At 49.1% G+C, this 20850-nt stretch overlaps 1 protein-coding gene across 4 annotated transcripts in view; it reads right to left on the reverse strand.

Moving 5' to 3' along the window:
• The window catches only part of SNED1 (sushi, nidogen and EGF like domains 1), a 123920-nt gene extending 104254 nt beyond the window's left edge, over nt 1–19666 (reverse strand). For all 4 annotated transcript variants that reach the window (XM_073360484.1, XM_073360483.1, XM_073360486.1 and 1 more), the window contains exon 1: nt 19052–19666. In XM_073360484.1, coding sequence (XP_073216585.1) covers nt 19052–19255 — 204 coding nt within the window. In that variant the 5' untranslated portion in view covers nt 19256–19666. The remainder of the gene's footprint in view (nt 1–19051) is intronic.
• Nucleotides 19667–20850: the final 1184 nt, after the last annotated feature.

Consider the following 20850-nt stretch of genomic DNA (forward strand, 5'->3'; position numbering starts at 1 on the left):
CCTGTTGTGCCGACTTTGGCTAGCAATGACCTGAATGTTAAACACACCTGCTCTCTGCTGAAGTGCTGAAGGGCAGGCTGACTTTCATAAAGTAGACAGGTGGCAGAGCTGCAGAATGACAGGGTGGGACTGGCTCCTGAACTGAAGCAAGGAGTCAAGCTGTCTCTATCCATTGTGGAAGTGGAGGACAGGCAGATATATCACATGTGCATGCATCTCTTTTAGTGCTGTGCAAACATTGCATGACCAATAGAAGTGCATGAGTCTTTCTGGCAATAGGTTTTATCCAGCACAGCTGTATCTCTGCCACATTAAATCCCATATCTGACTTGAATGTGCCCTGGTTACGATTCTCATTTGGGCACCTCCCTCATTAACCAGGACATGGAGTCTTGCTCTCGGCCTGGGGAACAGAATTTTGTTCCCTCCTGCAGCACTTTTCAAAAGGGAGGCACATGGAATTGGAAAATAGCGCTCCAAAAAATTTCCCAGTCTTTTTCCTTTTTCTCAGGAGATAAAGCCCAACCCCTGCTGTAATACCCCTACCAGACAGCTGGTCACCTCAGCAAGGTGAGGAAGACATCGGATCAGGCAGAGCTGAGCTAGGGCACCTGCACCAAGCTTTTAACCCATGGCAGGACAGGCTCTCTTCCTGTTCAAAAGCACCGAGCTGCAAGGTCATGTTATTTCTCCTAGATTTTAAGGCCAGAAGGGGGCAATTAGATCATCTACTTCAGTGATCCTCAGACTGAGGCTCGTGAGCCACAAGTGGCTCTAAAATGCGTCTCCTGTGGCTCTTTGCAGCAGATGGTATTAAAGCCCCATGTGATTTAATTATTGACCAATCTAAGTTATTAACCAGTCAGGATGTGCTTTTACTATGTTATTAACCAATTATAGTTAATAAAATAATAATACTTGGTCAGTCATTTTGCTGGGAGAATTATATATATATATACACACACACACACATATATACTAAACTAAATATTTCCGTGCTGTACTGTTTAAATATGAATATATGGTACTAAAGAAAATAAACAATGAATTCACACTCCTGTGGTTCTTTTGGGTAATGCTGATCGCTAAGTTGGCTCTTAAACCACTGAGGTCTGAGTATCACTGATCTAGTTTGACCTCCTGTATATCACAGGCCAGAGAACCCAGTTACCTCTGCTCTTGTATAGAAAAATTGAGCCCTTGCTCTTGTATAGAAAAATTCCTGGATGACTGGGGCCAGTACTCCAGCTGGTGTAAATCATCTACAGCTCCATTGGAGTCAATGGGCCAGATCCCCAGCTGGAGTACTTTGATCTCAATGGTGTTACACTAATGTACACCAGCTGGGGATATGGCCCCCTGAGGCCATCAGTAGCAATCATAGACCTTGTTCCTTCCTCCTGCACAGAACCAGTGCAAGGCTGAGGCCCCGCTGAGGTCTTACTTGAGGCCCACAGTGTTTAAGTAGGATGCTGAGTGGTGCCTCAGCCTTTTTCAAGGCCCCTGCATGGCCCCTCACAGTCACCAAAGCCTGAAATAACATTGTGAAACCTGGCCCTGACTCTCAGGAGCGGGGAATGCAGATTCCAGTCACAGAGACTTGTTGGCTCTTTAGAAGTATTCCCTTTGTGCTGCCCCCATGCCCCCTGCAGCACATCACCACAGGGATGAGTGACCTCCCGTTCCAGTAGCAGAAGAATCGTTCATGGGAAGGAGGTGGTGCTTGGAAGCGGGACAGGTTTCTTCCCATGCTACAGGATTGGCCAAATTCAGACCTGGTGTAAGCAAGTAACATGCTACTGAAGTCAGCCGAGTTGTGCCTGCTTAACCACATCTAGATTTAGCCCAGTGAATTGAGTCTCTAAAACCCAGTTCAGGCACTGACCGATCTGCAAGCACAGAAGGCCTGGTAGGTTCTGGGTCACCAGCGGGACCTTAGCCATCATGGAGCTGGATTTTCATAGGCACAGACTGATGGCTGAATAATACTGAGAAGCAGGGAATGATTCAGGGTGCATGTAAGGTATGTACCCAAATCACTGGCCTCTAGGAATCGTGCAGCTCTGGGACCTCCCAGACACTTCTGTGGATACCGAACTCTAAGACCCAAGGGAAGAGGAGCATTTGAGAATGCCTGCTCTCTGTCAATTCATCACCCAGCAACTTGGTCCCCAAGACTGCAAGCCTAGCCATTCCTATGGGCCCCCTCCATTTGCCAGCACTCTCACCCTCTCTTCTGCTAGCCACATGCCCTGACGGCTTCAGTGTTCTACATAACCTAAGAGCTCAGTGAAAACTCTCTCCCCCTGATCCTGCTTGTGGTACCCCAAGGAGCTCTTTAAAGGGGTCTGGTTTTATCATCCCCAGCTGGCAAAGCACAGGATCAGGGCAGGTAGAAAAACCTAAGCGGGCAGTGGCAGGCATGACCCCATGCTATGTCCGCTCATAGGCTCCTCCGCACAGAAGGGTTCTCTCTGCTTATCCGTGCTGCGTCAGCAAGCTGCAGTCACGGTTCCCTAGGGGACCCCCCAGCCTGTCTCCTCAGAGGTTCCCTGCAGCTTTGCAGCTGCTTTGCAATGTTTTGGCTCAGGTTTCAATCAATCATTGGTTTTCCAAACACATTGATTTCCTCAGCTCCCCCAGAGCACTGGCTTGAAACAGTCAGAGGTTTAATCCCAGAGGTTAAAAAAGAAAGAAATCCCTTGCCTGAACTTGGTTGCTGGCTGACTCAGGCTGCCCGCGATAGGGTACAAGGCCAGTAATGCAAGGCACCCAACAAGAGCTGAAATCAAGGAAGGGAGGGAAGCAGGAGCAGTCAGCTGGAGCCCCAGCTGATGAGCATGACCACTCCCACTGGGGTCAGTATCTGCCACACTCCTGGCAGATCCTGTCGCCCACCTTCCCTTTTGCACACTTGTCTCTTTCCCTATGCTGCCCCTCCTTGTTGAGCCCCCAGGTTTGTGCTCCAGCAGCCCAGTGTAAGCCCTGATTATGCTGCTCAGTGACACAAGCTTCCTATGTCCTGTAGGCTGGTCCTAAAATGAAATGGGGAGGGTAATCTGGGATGCCACATCATATTTGCTAATTCTGAGCAGTTCAGTGACAAACTGTTACCTGACATGAGTAACTGCCCTGGCAATTAGCAACACACACATGGTGTGTGGTCCAACTGCAGAATGGCTAATGTTGCTTAATTCATTAGAAGCCTCAACAGTTTGGAAAGGAGAAGCCCTAGGACCCCTGCAGAGGCCAGCTTAACAAGCAGGCACTGCCCATGCCATAGAGCCATGACCGACGCTGACCTGGGGCCTGATCCTGCACCATAAATTCAATGGATTTTAGCCCGTGGCTTTAATGGGAGCAGGATCAAGCTGAAATTCATCACATTTTCACTTGGGGTCCTCAGGGTCAGAATTTTCAGACAGTCTCAGCACTCACAACTGGGGGCAATTTTCAAGAGCTTAGCATCCATCTGCCCCCATTGAGACAAACAGAGACTCCCCGCACTGAGACAAATGGCAACTGAGCTATTGAAAAGTTAACCCTTCATGCTGGATGATGAGTACCCAAAAGTCTACCCCCACATGTCTTCCCTCCTCACATTTCCCTCCAGTGCCCTGCCATCATCTCCATGGGCCAAGTCCTGATGTCTGGACTCCATCTGGATTTAGTTCTTAGTCAGGCAAAGTTCCACTGGACCAAATTCTGGTCCCATCACAGTCAAGGGACTTTTGTCGCTGGCATCAGTGGAACCAGGGCTGGGACCACTGATTTCCACACTTGTTTCCCTGAGTATTAAGGACTGGATGATGCCAACATTTGTCCCTGTGCATTTTAATACCCCTGCCTAGTGTCTCTCCTAAGTGGCAAGGCGAAAGCAGAGGAACATACAAATCTGTACTCCGGAAGCAGTTAACTCTTTTGCTGCTTGGTTTGAAGAGCCAGATTCTGAGACCTTTACTCATGCTAGGTACCATCTTACTCCATAGGTGCTCTCATGAGTTGAAATCCTGGGCCTATTGAAATCAATGGCAAAACTCCCATTGACTTCAGCAGGGCCAGGATGTCACACAGGCATTATTCCACATGAGTAAGGGTATCTGGATCCAGCCCAGAGTTATCTGAATAATCACACGTCTCCTATTGCCCTGGAAAGTCAGTGTAAAGGTGGTGCTTATGGTGCTAGTCACCATACAAACAGAACGATCTTGGTAGAGTGTGGCAGGAACTCCAGGAGATTGGAGGGTTTCTACGGAGCAGTGTGGATCCTATGCAGGGTGAGCACTCCTACATGTAATAAAGAGAACACTAGGCATTTCCATTGCTTCTTCCACTGAAAGCTCTCAAAGCACTTCAGAAACAATAGCCCAAACCCTGTTAGGTAGGGCAGCCTGAGCCCCATTTTACTGATGGGACACAAAGGTACAGAGACAGGCGGGGTGATGTATCCAAAGCCCCACAACACATTGGCGGCAGGGGGGAGCTTCAAATCTTCAGCTCCTAATTTCCAGGCACATGCTTTGTCCTAAATGCAAGCTTCCAGCAAGCCTCTCCTGGGCTTCAGCTCAGCACGGTGTGCCAGTATGTGCTTTGGGTTACAAAAACAGACCTGATTCAGGAAAGCAGCTCTGCTCAGGACTGCACATACACACATGCTTAAGGCAAGTGCTTTCCTGAATCAGAGCCTTGTTGAATTGATGCCTTAGACCTAAACTGATGATTTAACTGGGAATTGGGAATTGGTCCTGCTTTGAGCAGGGGGTTGGACTAGATGACCTTCTGGGGTCCCTTCCAACCCTGATATTCTATGATTCTATGATTAAACATCAAGCCTGTGGAACTCCACAGAGCATGAGAATGGATCCCTCTGCTGGGTCATGGCCTACAATTGTGCTGTACAATTTGATGGGAGAAGTAGATTGGAGGTGGCAGACTGACTGCATGGAAGGGCATCTGCAGTGCTGATGGCACATGTGCACCTTATGATGGACCAGACATTGTCTTTGGAGAGAGGCTGTAGGAGAGCCCACAAAGCGTGTGACTGAGGGATGGCCCAGTCCCATGAAGAAAAAGCTCTTGCAGTTTTCTTGGAAGCAGCACAATGCTATAACAGTCCAATGATGCAGATTATTATTCCCAGTTTGGTTCCGGTCTCTCCCTGTGGATTGGAAGGCCCTCCCCCCAGCCCTCAACATCTGCATGTCAGTTTTCAATCTGGCAAAAGCCTTATGACATCTGCTCAAATGCTGACATTCCCACAGCCATGCAGAAATGCTGAGCTCTCACATGAGACTGAGCACCAGCTGGGGTTTCAAGCGATCACAGAGATATGTGCATTGAAACACCCAGCTCTTCAGCCCTTTCTGTCGCTGCCACCATCTTGGATTTCTAACAAATTACATAGATTAGACAAAATCTTTGTTAGTTTACCCACTTAGGACTGGGCTGTCCCTTGATCCTGGATCCTGCTGCACTGACAAAGGAAATCCCTTAACACGAGGAGCAATGGTCCTGGTTCTCTCCTTTCTGGCCCCTGGTGGTGAAGGTGGCAGCAAAATATGGAGATCTGAACTCCTGTGAGCCTCAGATAGACTCACAGATGTTAATGCCAAAAGGGACAATTGCCATCATCTAGTCTGGCCAGAGAACCTTAGCCATAATCTGTGCATCAAGCCTGGAACTTCTCACTGAGCTACAGCATCTCCATTAAAGATACCCCATCTTGACTGATAGATTGCGTGATGGAGAACCTAGCACATCCCTGGGTAAGTTGTTCCAGTGATGAATTACCTTCACTGGTTAGATACTTAGATGCTAGCTAGGAGTGTCAGTCCACTCAGTGACTGGTTCCACATGGAGGACAAGAGCCTATTACTGTTACCAGCAAATAAAGTTATTCCTTTAGCTCAAGTAGTAGAGGCATATGGTTTGGTGCTGAATCTCCAGACCTGTGATGACATGGTGGGATTGGTAGATCAGGAACACGTGGGGCTGATTCTTGCCCTGCACCTGGCGTTGTCATTTACATTGGTGCAGAGAGTGCGTAACTCTCTGCCATTCTGCTCTGCTAGCAATCTGATGTAAACGTCAGCACAAGGAGCGGAGAATCAAGCCCCATTCAATCTTCTAGGGTATAATTTATAGGTCATATCTTTATATTTCTTCTCCCTCAGGGATATTTGGAATGAAAACAAGAGCTTTGTCTCTGAATAGTCAGCATGGATTCACCAAGGGCAAGTCATGCCTGACTAACCTAATTGCCTTCAATGATGAGATAACTGGCTCTGTGGATGAGGGGAAAGCAGTGGACGTGTTATTCCTTGACTTTAGTAAAGCTTTTGATACAGTCTCCCACAGTATTCTTGCCAGCAAGTTAAAGAGATATGGGCTGGATGAATGGACTATAAGGTGGATAGAAAGCTGGCTAGATCATTAGGCTCAATGGGTAGTGATCAAAGGCTCCATGTCTAGATGGCAGCCGGTATCAAGCAGAGTCCCCCAAGGGTTGGTCCTGGGGCTGGTTTTTCTTCAATATCTTCATTAATGATCTGAAGGACGGCGTGGACTGCACGCTCAGCAAGTTTGCAGACGACACTAAACTGGGAGGAGAGGGAGATACGCTGGAGGGTAGGGATAGGATACAGAGGGACCTAGACAAATTAGAGGATTGGGCCAAAAGAAATCTGATGCGGTTCAACAAGGACAAGTGCAGAGTCCTGCACTTAGGACGGAAGAATCCCATGCATTGCTACAGACTAGGGACCGAGTGGCAAACTGCAGAAAAAGACCTAGGGGTTACTGTGGATGAGAAGCTGGATATGAGTCAACAGTGTGCTCCTGTTCCCAAGAAGGCTCACAGCATTTTGGGCTATATAAGTAGGAGCATTGCCAGCAGATTGAGGGACATGATCATTTCCCTCTATTCAGCATTGGTGAGGCCTCATCTAGAGTACTATGTCCAGTTTTGGGCCCCACACTACAAGAAGGATGTGGAAAAATTGGAAAGAGTCCAGCAGAGGGTAACAAAAATTATAAGAAAAGGAGTACTTGTGGCACCTTAGAGACTAACAAATTTATTTGAGAATAAGCTTTCATGAGCTACAGCTCACTTCATCGAATACATGCAGTGGAAAATACAGTGGGGAGATTTATATACACAGAGAACATGAAACAATGGGTGTTACCATACATACTGTAACAAGAGTGATCAGGTAAGGTGAAATATTACCAGCAGGAGGGGCGGGGGAACCTTTTATAGTGGTAATCAAGGTGGGCCATTTCCAGCAGTTGACAAGAACATGTGAGGAACAGTGGGAAGGGGGGAATAAACATGGGGAAATAGTTTTACTTTGTGTAATGACACATCCACTCCCAGTCTTTATTTAAGCCTAAGTTAATTGTATCCAGTTTGCAAATTAATTCCAATTCAGCAGTCTCTCATTGGAGTCTGTTTCTGACATTTTTTTGTTGAAGAATTGCCACTTTTAGGTCTGTAATCGAGTGACCAAAGAGATTGAAGTGTTCTCCAACTGGTTTTTGAAAGTTCTAATTCTTGACGTCTGATTTGTGTCCATTTATTCTTTTACGTAGAGACTGTCCAGTTTGGTCAATGTACATGGCAGAGGGGCATTGCTGGCACATGATGGCATATATCACATTGGTAGATGTGCAGGTGAACGAGCCTCCGATAGTGTGATTAGGCCCTATGATGGTGTCCCCTGAATAGATATGTGGACACAGTTGGCAACGGGCTTTGTTGCAAGGATAAGTTCCTGGATTAGTGATTTTGTTGTGTGGTGTGTGGTTCCTCAGCTCTCAATCCCTAATGCCCCTACTCTACTTGCGCTACACTGATGATATCTTCATCATCTGGACCCATGGAAAAGAAGCCCTTGAGGAATTCTACCATGATTTCAACTATTTCCATCCCACCACCCACCTCAGCCTGGATCAGTTCACACAAGAGATCCACTTCCTGGACACTATGGTGCTAATAAGCGATGGTCACATAAACACCACCCTATACTGGAAACCTACTGACCGCTATGCCTACCTAAATGCCTCCAGCTTTCATCCAGACCACACCACACGATCCATTGTCTACAGCCAAGCTCTGCGATACAACCGCATTTGCTCCAACCCCTCAGACAGAGACAAACATCTACAAGATCTGTATCAAGCGTTCTTACAACTACAATACCCACCTGCTGAAGTGAAGAAACAGACTGACAGAGCCAGAAGAGTACCCAGAAGTTACCTACTACAGGACAGGTCCAACAAAGAAAATAACAGAACGACACTAGCCATCACCTTCAGCCCCCAATTAAAACTTCTCCACGTGGGCACCAATGATACTGCCAAGAATGACCTTGAGCAGATCACTGCGGACTACGTGGCTCTGGGAAGAAGGATAAAGGAGTTTGAGGCGCAAGTGGTGTTCTCGTCCATCCTCCCCGTGGAAGGAAAAGGCCGGGGTAGGGACCATCGAATCGTGGAAGTCAACGAATGGCTACGCAGGTGGTGTCGGAGAGAAGGCTTTGGATTCTTTGACCATGGGATGGTGTTCCATGAAGGAGGAGTACTGGACAGAGACGGGCTCCACCTAACGAAGAGAGGGAAGAGCATCTTTGCGAGCAGGCTGACTAACCTAGTGAGGAGGGCTTTAAACTAGGTTCACCGGGAGAAGGAGACCAAAGCCCTGAAGTAAGTGGGCAAGCGGGATAACGGGAGGAAGCACAGGCAGGAACGTCTGTGAGGGGAGGTCTCCTACCTCATACTGAGAATGAGGGGCGATCAGCAGGTTATCTCAAGTGCCTATATACAAATGCACAAAGCCTTGGAAACAAGCAGGGAGAACTGGAGGTCCTGGTGATGTCAAGGAATTATGACGTGATTGGAATAACAGAGACTTGGTGGGGTAACTCACATGACTGGAGTACTGTCATGGATGGTTATAAACTTTTCAGGAAGGACAGGCAGGGCAGAAAAGGTGGGGGAGGAGCACTGTATGTAAAGGAGCACTGTATGTAAGGGAGCAGTATGACTGCTCAGAGCTCCGGTATGAAACTGCAGAAAAACCTGAGTGTCTCTGGATTAAGTTTAGAAGTGTGAGCAACAAGAGTGAAGTAGTGGTGGGAGTCTGCTACAGACCACCGGACCAGGGGGATGAGGTGGATGAGGCTTTCTTCTGGCAACTCGCAGAAGCTACTAGATCGCACGCTCTGGTTCTCATGGGCGACTTTAATCATCCTGATATCTGCTGGGAGAGCACTACAGCGGTGCATAGACAATCCAGGAAGTTTTTGGAAAATGTAGGGGACAATTTCCTGGTGCAAGTGCTGGAGGAGCCAACTAGGGGGGAGCTTTTCTTGACCTGCTGCTCACAAACCGGGAAGAATTAGCAGGGGAAGCAAAGGTGGATGGGAATCTGGGAGGCAGTGACCATGAGTTGGTCGAGTTCAAGATCCTGACACAGGGAAGAAACCTAAGCAGCAGAATACGGACCCTGGACTTCAGAAAAGCAGATTTCGACTCCCTCAGGGAACTGATGGGAAGGATCCCCTGGGAGAATAACATGAGGGGAAAAGGAGTCCAGGAGAGCTGGCTGTATTTCAAAGAATCCCTATTGAGGTTACAGGGACAAACCATCCCGATGTGTTGAAAGAATAGTAAATATGGCAGGCGACCAGCTTGGCTTAACGGTGAAATCCTTGCGGATCTTAAACATAAAAAAGAAGCTTACAAGAAGTGGAAGATTGGACAAATGACCAGGGAAGAGTATAAAAATATTGCTTGGGCATGTAGGAATGAAATCAGGAGGGCCAAATCGCACCTGGAGCTGCAGCTTGCAAGAGATGTTAAGAGTAACAAGAAGGGTTTCTTCAGGTATGTTAGCAACAAGAAGAAAGTCAAGGAAAGTGTGGGCCCCTTACTGAATGAGGGAGGCAACCTAGTGACAGAGGATGTGGAAAAATGTACTCAATGCTTTTTTTGCCTCTGTCTTCACTAACAAGGTCAGCTCCCAGACTGCTGCGCTGGGCAACACAGCATGGGGAGTAGGTGGCCAGCCCTCTGTGGAGAAAGAGGTGGTTAGGGACTATTTAGAAAAGCTGGATGTGCACAAGTCCATGGGGCCGGATGCGTTGCATCCGAGAGTGCTAAAGGAATTGGCGGCTGTGATTGCAGAGCCATTGGCCATTATCTTTGAAAACTCGTGGTGAACGGGAGAAGTCCCGGATGACTGAAAAAAGGCTAATGTAGGGCCAATCTTTAAAAAAGGGAAGAAGGAGGATCCTGGGAACTACAGGCCAGTCAGCCTTACCTCAGTCCCCGGAAAAATCATGGAGCAGGTCCTCAAGGAATCTATCCTGAAGCACTTACACGAGAGGAAAGTCATCAGGAACAGTCAGCATGGATTCACCAAGGGAAGGTCATGCCTGACTAATCTAATCGCCTTCTATGATGAGATTACTGGTTCTGTGGATGAAGGAAAAACTGTGGATGTATTGTTTCTTGACTTTAGCAAAGCTTTTGACATGGTCTCCCACAGTATTCTTGTCAGCAAGTTAAAGAAATATGGGCTGGATGAATGCACCATAAGGTGGGCAGAAAGTTGGCTATATTGTCGGGATCAACGGGTAGTGATCAATGGCTCCATGTCTAGTTGGCAGCTGGTATCAAGTGGAGTGCCCCAAGGGTCGGTCCTGGGGCCGGTTTTGTTCAATATCTTCAGAAATGATCTGGAGGATGGTGTGGATTGCACTCTCAGCAAATTTGTGGATGATACTAAACTAGGAGGAGTGGTAGATATGGTAGCAGGTAGGGATAGCATACAGATGGACCTAAACAAATTGGAGGATTGGGCCAAAAGAAATCTGATGAGGTTCAACAAGGATAAGTGTAGGGTTTTGCACTTAGGACGGAAGAATCCAATGCACCGCTACAGACTAGGGACCGAATGGCTAGGCAGCAGTTCTGCGGAAAAGGACCTAGGGGTGACAGTGGACGAGAAGCTGGATATGAGTCAACAGTGTGCCCTTGTTGCCAAAAAAGCCAATGGCATTTTGGGATGTATAAGTAGGGGCATAGCCAGCAGATCGAGGGACGTGATCGTTCCCCTCTATTCGACATTGGTGAGGCCTCATCTGGAGTACTGTGTCTAGTTTTAGGCCCCAAACCACAACAAGGATGTGGATAAATTGGAGAGAGTCCAGCGGAGGGCAGCAAAAATGATTAGGGGTCTGGTACACATGACTTCTGAGGAGAGGCTGAGGGAACTGGGATTGTTTAGTCTGCAGAAGAGAAGAATGAGGGGGGATTTGATAGCTGCTTTCAACTACGTGAGAGGTGGTTCCAAAGACGATGGTTCTAGACTATTCTCAGTGGTAGAAGAGGACAGGACAAGGAGTAATGGTCTCAAGTTGCAGTGGGGGAGGTTTAGGTTGGATATTAGGAAAAACTTTTTCACTAGGAGGGTGGTGAAACACTGGAATGCGTTACCTAGGGAGGTGGTAGAATCTCCTTCCTTAGAAGTTTTTAAGGTCAGGCTTGACAAAGCCCTGGCTGGGATGATTTAATTGGGGATTGGTCCTGCTTTGAGGAGGGGGTTGGACTAGATGACCTCCTGAGGTCCCTTCCAACCCTGATATTCTATGATTCTATGATTCTAACACATCATCAAGGATCTACAACCTATTCTGAAGGACAACCCATCACTCTCACAGATCTTGGGAGACAGGCCAGTGCTTGCTTACAGACAACTCCCCAACCTGAAGCAAATACTCAGCAGCAACCACACACCACACAACAAAACCATTAACCCAGGAACCTATCCTTGCAACAAAGCCCATTGCCAACTGTGTCCACATATCTATTCAGGGGACACCATCATAGGGCCTAATTACACAGCCACACTATCAGAGGCTCGTTCACCTGCACATCTACCAATGTGATATATGCCATCATGTGCCAGCAATGCCCCTCTGCCATGTACATTGGCCAAACTGGACAGTCTCTACGTAAAAGAATAAATGGACACAATCAGACATCAAGAATTAGAACATTCAAAAACCAGTTGGAGAACACTTCAATCTCTCTGGTCACTCGATTACAGACCTAAAAGTGGCAATTCTTCAACAAAAAAACTTCAAAAACACACTCCAACGAGAGACTGCGAATTGGAATTAATTTGCAAACTAGGGGTGACAGTGGATGAGAAGCTGGATATCAGTCAACAGTGTGCCCTTGTTGCCAAGAAGGCCAACCCCCCCGGCCCCCTGCCATTCCTCACATGTTCTTGTCAACTGCTGGAAATGGCCCACCTGATTACCACTATAAAGGTTTTGTTCCCCCCTGCTCTCCTGCTAGTAATAGCTCACCTTACCCGATCACTACTTGTTACAGTGTGATTGGTAACACCCACTGTTTCATGTTCTCTGTGTATATAAATCTCCCCACTGTATTTGCCACTGCATGTATCCGATGAAGTGAGCTGTAGCTCATGAAGCCGTATGCTCAAATAAATTTGTTAGTCTCTAAGGTGCCACAAGTACTCCTTTTCTTTTGAGGATACAGACTAACATGGCTGTTACTCTGAAACCCTGTAAAAATGATTAGGGGGCTGGAGCACATGATTTATGAGGAGAGGCTGAGGAGAACTGGTATTTATTAGTCTGCAGAAGAATCAGGGGGGCCCAATCCTCCAATTTGTCTAGGTCCCTCTGTATCCTATCCCTACCTGCCACGTATCTACCACTCCTCCTAGTTTAGTATCATCCACAAATTTGCTGAGAGTGCAATCCACACCATCCTCACGATCATTTATGAAGATATTGAACAAAACCGGCCCCAGAACCGACCCTTGGGGCACTCCACTTGATACCGGCTGCCATCTAGACATGGAGCCATTGATCACTACCCGTTGATCCCGACAATCTAGCTAACTTTCTACCCACCTTTACAGTGCATTCATCCAGCCCATACTTCTTTAAGAGAAGAATGAGGGGAGATTTAATAGCTGCTTTCAACTACCTGAATGGGGGTTCCAAAGAGGATGGACCTAGACTGTTCTCAGTGGTAGCAGATGACATAACAAGCAGTAATGGTCTTATGTTGCAGTGGGGAGGTTTAGGTTGGATATTAGGAAAAACTTTTTCACTAGGAGGGTGGTGAAGCACTGGAATGGGTTACCTAGGGAGGTGGTGGAATCGCCTTCCTTAGAGGCTTGTAAGGTCAGGCTTGACAAAGCCCTGGCTGGGATAATTGTAGTGGGGATTGGTCCTGCTTGAGCAGGGGGTTGGGACTAGATGACCTCCTGAGGTCCCTTCCAACCCTGATATTCTATGAGTTCATGATACTGCGTCTCACATTCTAGCACTTCTTCCTCTTTAACCTCACTCAGCTCCCTCCCTCTCCCTGCCCCATGGCTTATCCCCGCTTGCCTTCGCTATTGTAATAGTGACTTTTCGCCTCCCCTCTTCTCCTTCCTCCCAGCTTGCCCTTGGTAACATCTCAAAGTGCTGGGATGCATTAGGCAAGGTATTTCCAGTAGAGATAAGGAGAAGTTAGTACCATTATACAAGGCACTGGTGAGACCTCACCTGGAATACTGTGTGCAATTCTGGTCTCCCCATTGTTAAGACGATGAATTCAAAATGGAACAGGTACAGAGAGGCTACTAGGATGATCCGAGGAATGGAAAACCTGTCTTATGAAAGGAGACTCAAGGAGCTTGGCTTGTTTGGCCTAACCAAAGAAGGTTGAGGGGAAATATGATGCTCTCTGTAAATATATCAGAGGGATAAATACCGGAGAGGGAGAGGAATTATTTAAGTTCAGTACCAATGTGGACAGAAGAACAAATGGATATAAATTGGCCATTGGGAAGTTTAGACTTGAAATTAGACAAAGGTTTCTAACCATCAGAGGAGTGAAGTTTTGGAAAGACCTTCCTAGGGAAGCAGTGGGGGCAAAAGACTTATCTGGTTTTAAGATTAAACTCGATAAGTTTAAGGAGGAGATGGTATGATGGGATAATATGATTTTGGCAATTAATTGATCTTTAACTATTCATGGTAAATAGGCCCAATGGCCTGTGATGGGATGTTAGATGGGGTGGGATCTGAGTTACTACAGAGAATTCTTTCCTGGGGTATCTGGCTGGTGAACCTTGCCCATATGCTCAGGGTTCAGCTGATCGCCATATTTGGAGTCGGGAAGGAATTTTCCTCCAGGGCAGATTGGAAAAGGCCTTGGAGGTTTTTTGCCTTCCTCTGCAGCATGGGCACGGGTCACTTGCTGGAAGATTCTCTGCACCTTGAAGTCTTTAAACCATGATTTGAGGACTTCAATGGCTCAGACATAGGTGGGAGGTTTATCACAGGACTCACAGGTGGGTGAGATTCTGTGGCCTACATTGTGCAGGAGGTCAGACTAGATGATCATAATGGTCCCTTCTGACCTTAATATCTATGAATCTATGAATCCCCAAGACTCTGAGCACCACCATTAGCTTTCTCCTGCTGCTACCCTCTGTCACAGCACCTCCTTCCCCCGCCTTTAAGGGCATACATCCCCTCGCTCTACCTATGTCTCTGAGCTCACTGCCTTCTCTTCAGTCACACCCCTGACAGACAAGTCTGACAGGAAATAATAGGGAACCTGACAGGGTGTTATGGAAAGGAAGTGGGGTCTTGAGACATTACTCCCCAAACCTTCAGGTTTTTGCAGAGAACAGCTCACGTGGGGTGGTTTGAGCCGTACAGAGACATTACCATTCTTTGTCCAATGCCACATGACTGTCCCATAATGGGTCCCCCCGAAACCTTTCCCTACCCTTTGGCCACCCTCAGCTTGGTTCTTTCTAGTCTGCTCTCCCTACCCTGGGAGCACTCACACCCTCTCTTCTCCTTCCACCCCTTCTCAACCCCACTGCTGTCAGGAATCCTAGTTAGCCATTGCTTCGCACCGGTGCTCCCCCCCATTTCCTGACTACTTGTACCTGCCTGGTCCAGCACAGGCCCTGCACCTGCCCAGAGAGCTGAAGTAGGGATCCTTAGCCCTAGGCCCAAGTCCCACTGGAGCCCCGCAGGTCCTTGCTCATGGAAACCTGTCCAAGAATGGGGTCTTCCCTGTGAGCCCTTCAGGGCAAGGAATATGGCTCATGCCACGTGCCCAGTTCAGCAAGCTCCCAGGCGCGTGGCTCACGCTGACATCAATGGGAGTGGAGCGGCCCTAACTAACCAAGCACTGCACAGGACTGATTGTAAGGAGGCAGTGTGGTGAGTACATTGCTTTTCACACTGTGGGATGCGACAAGGCATCAGGGGGACGGAAGTTGGGCCACAGGGCCACGGCCGGCTGGGTGCCACACCAAGGAGGGCACGCAGGGAGTCATCAGGGTGGGCGAGAGCGTAGCCCCACCCTGCCCAGCTATGCCCTGACAGCAGCCTGCTGCTCCCCCCTCCTCCCCGCCCAGATGGCTGGGCACTTCCTGTGTCTTCTCCCTGCTGCCCTGACCTGACTGCAGCCCTGCGTATTTCAAACCCTCCACAGCCTGCGGGAATGAGAGGCTGTGGACAGGGGGAAGGGAATGCCAGGAGCCCCAGGCCCCTCTGCACCATACTGCCATGGGCTCCTCTGGGGATGGAGCCAGCTGTGTCATGCTGCCACCCCGGCCATGAGTCGCCTGTTCCCCTCAGTTAGTCCTTGAGCAGGAGTTGGTTGGGGGAGGGGAGACTGTGATGTGACTCCCACAGAGAAGGGGAGCAAAGAAAAAAAAAAGCTTAGGAATCTCTGGTCTAGTGCTGCATAGGGACTCAGGGGAATTGGGGTCCATTCCTGGCTCTGCCACCAACTTGTAGTCTGACCATGGGCAAGTCCCTCTGCCTCTCTGGGCCTCTGCTTCTCCTCCCACCCTTAGTCTTTTTAACAGCAGTTCTCTGGCACAGGGACTCTCTCACTGAGAGTTTGTACCTAGCAAAAGGGGGCTCTGGTCTAGTGAAAGTAACGAAAATGGGTCACAGGGCTACTTTAGCCCATGTTCCACAGGGGCTGTTCAGCCAGCCCAGAACCACTGGAACACACTGTGCTCTCACCATGCCCCTTGACCCGTGCTCCAGCCACCGCTTCGTCTCCCCCAAATGCTCCTGCACCACTGGACGTTGCCTATCACAGGAATCGCTTCTGACAGCTGTAGGTCCCTTTTGCACAGCTGTAGGGTGGCTACATGGTCTTGACCTTGGCTGCTCGTCAGATCGGAGTTGGTGACTGCAAGGGCATTCCACTCCCTGAACATGAACACCCAATTCTAGAGCTGTGAAAACCCTAATTCATCTGGGATGTGATGCTAGATTCACCCTCTGTGCACACTACACACCAAGTGTGTCTGTCCACAGTTACCCTTTGGAACTCATTGCCAGGAGATGTTGTGATGGCCAAAACTATCACTGGGTTCAAAAAAGAGTTAGGTAAGTTCATGCAGGATAGTTCCATCAATGGCTATTAGCCAAGATGGTCAGGGACACAACCACGGGCTCTGGGTGTCCAGATGCTGGGACTGGACGACAGGGGATGGATCACTCAATGATTGCCTGCTCTGTTCGTTGCCTCTGAAGCACCTGGCACTAGGTACTGTCAGAAGACAGGATACAGGGTTGGATGGACCACTGGTCTGACCTAGTCTGGCTGTTCTTATGTTCCAGTCCCTAGTTCAGACTGCCACAGAGACTTTGTGGGGGTTCTCTGGTGTACCTTCCCACCAACTCTGCACCAATGTAAATGTTAAATTGGAATGTCATTTTGGAACACAGTAATTGGGGAAATTCTGTCTGTTTGCACAAGAAGATGGAAATAGGATGAGCGACTGAATCGCTCCTTCCACTCGCTGTGCTCCCTGTTGGCCCCCCCCGCCTGCTCATCCTAAGGGAACTGATGGAGGAGAGCTGCCCCAAGTGAAACAAGTGCCTCCCTGGTCAGTGATCTCCATGCCAGTCGGTCACCGGGGAACCAAGCGGGCAACCCGAAGCCACTCTCAACATGTAGCAATTGCGAGCGTTCGGCTGCGGCCAGGTACCTCCACACCAGGTCAGCAGGGAATGAATGGGTTTTTTCAATGGAGACCCAGACATGAGACTTTAATGGGAAGCTGACAAACATATACAAGTGATAAGAGCTTCTCTAATGGACCTATATCAGTGGACTGATAAAAACCCAATACAGTGAGCAGATATGCCTGTTCCTAGATTGTCCAAGGACCTGCTGAGTTACCATCCATGAATGGCATTTGGTCAAGGTCTATCTTTCAGTCCAAATGAATGCTCAAAAGCAGGTGAGATGAGGAGATGGCACCAGGGTTTGCAGGTGCAGGCTCTACCTGCATTGCAGATTGTCACCCCATCTGCATCCTCCGCCCCAGCCTTTTGGTGAGAGATTGGGCCTTTGCTAAGAGAGAGCCTGGCCTATAGACCTGGCTTCCCCTTTGGCATCCATTTCCATCCTCTCGTCCTACGACTGCTCACTGAATGGGGACAAGTGAAAAATAAGGCACAAGTTTCCATCAACCTTTGTGAATTACACTTGCAAAAAAAATTCAAAATTTTTTGGTGAACACTTTCTGTTGTGAATTCAAACTTTCCAACTTGGGAACAACTCAGAACCACGAGCTCAGCATGGAACCAACACCTCAAAAGCTTTGCTCACAGGGCTTATCTCTTAATATGACCCTGGTCGCTCAGATCTGATACGCTCCCTACTGCTCATTTATCTATTGCCCCCCCTCCTCCTGAGCTGGACTCTTAATGGGCCAGATCCTCAGCTGGTGTAAATGAGAGTCACCCCAATAGTTTCAGTGGAGCAAAGCCCATTTACATCTGCAGAAAAACTGGCCCATTGTGTCTTATTCCTTGCCAGGGTTAATCATCTTGCTTGATGATAATATTTGAATGGTGGGCGAGAACGAAGCTGGGCAGTGTCTGAGGCATGCTGGACAGGTGTCCTTCAGAAACAGAGTGCCATGGCTGGAGGTTGTAACACTGTCCATACTCTGGCAAAACCCACACTACCAATCATTCATAATGCTAGACTTGCCACCCCCCAAATGCCCTCAGACACACCAAGGCCTGATCTACATTCAAAGCACTCGTTGGTGCAGCCCCACTGATTGGTTGTGATTTCGAAAGGACATTTCTATACCAGCACAAGCCCCAGTGTCCATGCAGTTACACGGGCCTAAAAGTCCTTTTGCCAGCATAGCTTGTTTCGCTTGCCAAACTGGTATAAGCTATCCTGGCAAAAGGCCTTTTTAGCCAGTGTAAGCAGAATCTACACTAGGAGGGTTTGCTGGTATAGCTATATAGCTATCCTGGAAAACCCTTCCTTGTCTAGACTGTACTTCAGTCACAGAGTCTTTGTATCATCAGTAGCCTGTTTGGAATAAGGTGGCAGTTTCAGTCTGGTTCCCAATGGACAGGTGTCCATGTCCCTAAAACCAGCGCCTGTGTAGATGGACTGATTCTCTCCCTGCAGTTCCAGGAGTGGTGGAGCTGCGGGGAAGGGTTGCACTGCAGCAGGCTGTACTGGACCCAGACTCTGCACAACTTCAGTTTCTCCCCTTGCATCTCGCTCCCTCTCACAGGCACCAGGCTCTGACTTGTGGAAAGAAAAAGTCAGAGCAGGGTCTGGGAGAAAAGTGTAGGCTCCCCAGTGCCACCCTGCGCGGTCCCTTCACCTGCCTTGGGGGCTGTTTCCATGCCAAAAGCAACTTGTCACTCACTCTATGTCACTTTTTTTCTCCTGGCTCTTTCTCTCCACTCAGCTTGGTATTCAAGAGAACTAAAACTCTGCCCGGAGTCTCTCTCCCTCTGGGCGAGCTCCATAGAGGGCTTGCCATGGGGGCATAAGCATCCCAACATGGGCAGCGGGCTGGCCACACCATCGTGCCAGGAACTGGCAGCTTGCAGGGCACAATGTGATGCCCGAGCAAAGCCCCTTTGCCAAGAAGCCACCCAGAGCCCTCAGCCTCCTCCAGAACCCAAGTAAAGAAACTACTACTTACATACAGTCCTGTGTGTCCCACTCCAAAGAAAGGGAATTTCACTGAGATCGGTTGAAGCCCGGAGCCTCCATCATCCTGTTTCAAAGTGACAGCGTCCCCCTGCTCCAAGCCAAAGGGGTAAAAGTCAGCCAGAGGCACAACACCCTCGACCCAAACCCATTTCCCCAGGGCTAGGATCACCAGCCAGCCATCCAGGCCCCGCATCTCCACAACACACTGGCTGTCGCTTAGTTTAACTCAGAGTTACACCGGGACTTTTTTTTTTTTGGCTTTCATCAAGCAGAACTTTGCAAAACCTTTCTATCTGTCCTCGCGCAGGCTGGTTGGGTTTTTAATGCTGGTACGATTTGGTTTTGTTTGGAGGGGATGGAGTAGGGAGGGGAATGCGATAAAAAAACAGGCAGAGCTGCAAACTCCCTAGCAGGAATAAAAAGGCACAGAGCTCAATGGTGGAAAAGCCAGAGTCCCCCCGCTTCCCCCCTCCTAGGCAGTGTAGCGTGGGGAGAGTTAGGCACCACTGAAGAGAGCTAGAATCTCTGTATAAACAGAAAGGTCCCAGAGTCGCAGGCCAGTCGCTGTGGGTCTCTCTCCACTGATTCTTCACTCTCAGCTACACTAATGTCTCTGTTTAGCTGAGGGGGGGGGCTGAGGGGGGGGTTCATTCACAGAACAAACTCCACCCCGGCTGGCCATGCTTTAATAGTCAGGACATGGCCAGCCAATCAGGGATCTTAGGGGTGGGGCTATGTAAATGAAAGGCTGTTCTTAAAGAGCGAGGGCCAGAACCAGCAGTTGGGGAAGAAGGAAGGGCTGGGTTCACTTTTAGGTGCCCCCTGCGTGGCTTGCTCCTGCAGTGGGGTGGGGGCAGGGGCAGGGCCTGTGCCAGGGGTTGGGGTTAGCGTACTTGGGGAACAGGGCACAGAGGGAGGGTGCGATGGGTCATCCTGGCATGGGGATGAAATACTCTGGAGGCTTCACTGGCAGGGAGTACTCGGGCACAGCCTCAGGGTTTGCGGGGTTCTCAAACAGGCAGGAGTCCCAGGGAGCTAACAGAAGTATGGGTCTGCTTCTCACCAGGGGCAGAGCCCACATTCACACGTGCAGCCTGAAACCCCACTGGGCCTGGGGCTCTGGTGTTTGGCCAAGCCACCACCATCCTCACTCCCCCCGTCCCCCCCACCCGAGAACCCTGATGGTTCTGATCCTTTGGAAGGTGGGAGGGCAGAATTATGTGCCCTAGGGCTCAAAGCAGAGCACACTGGGGTTACAGACTTACCCAGCCACTCACCCACATTACTAATGGGTGCCATTCATTTTGACAGGCTGTGCCAGCAGCATCCAGAGGCCCCTGAGAATGGAGAGCGTAGAAAGCAAAAGACTCCTGCAGCTGCTTCTCAGCAGCTTGTCCAGACTATGGAGCATACAGGCACAGTCCAGGGCCAGCCTTAAGGTCTGGGGAGTTCAGAAGGGGAGATCAGAACCTACATTGTCATTGCTACTGGTGCTGCTGCAGGAAGGGGCTGGCAAGGAGCCGTTTGCTCCCAGTAAGAGAGCAATGTGGAGCTGGCCCAGGCCTGCTAGAATTTGCAGACTCCAGAAGTAGTCATCTGCTTTGACTGTGCTTATGGCCAACCCTGAGTACAGCACTTCAAAGGTGACCCTGTCTGAGTCATATCATCCTGTTCATCAGTCAAGGTCAGGAATTTGAGCACCCCATGCTTCACGACTGTACTGGATTCCCACGGTTTGGGGAGGTTAGGGGGGAAGGACCACATGGGGTAGGAGCCACAGGAGGCATG

This window comes from Lepidochelys kempii, chromosome 9 (genome assembly GCF_965140265.1).
Source record: "Lepidochelys kempii isolate rLepKem1 chromosome 9, rLepKem1.hap2, whole genome shotgun sequence".
NCBI lineage: Eukaryota > Metazoa > Chordata > Testudines > Cheloniidae > Lepidochelys > Lepidochelys kempii.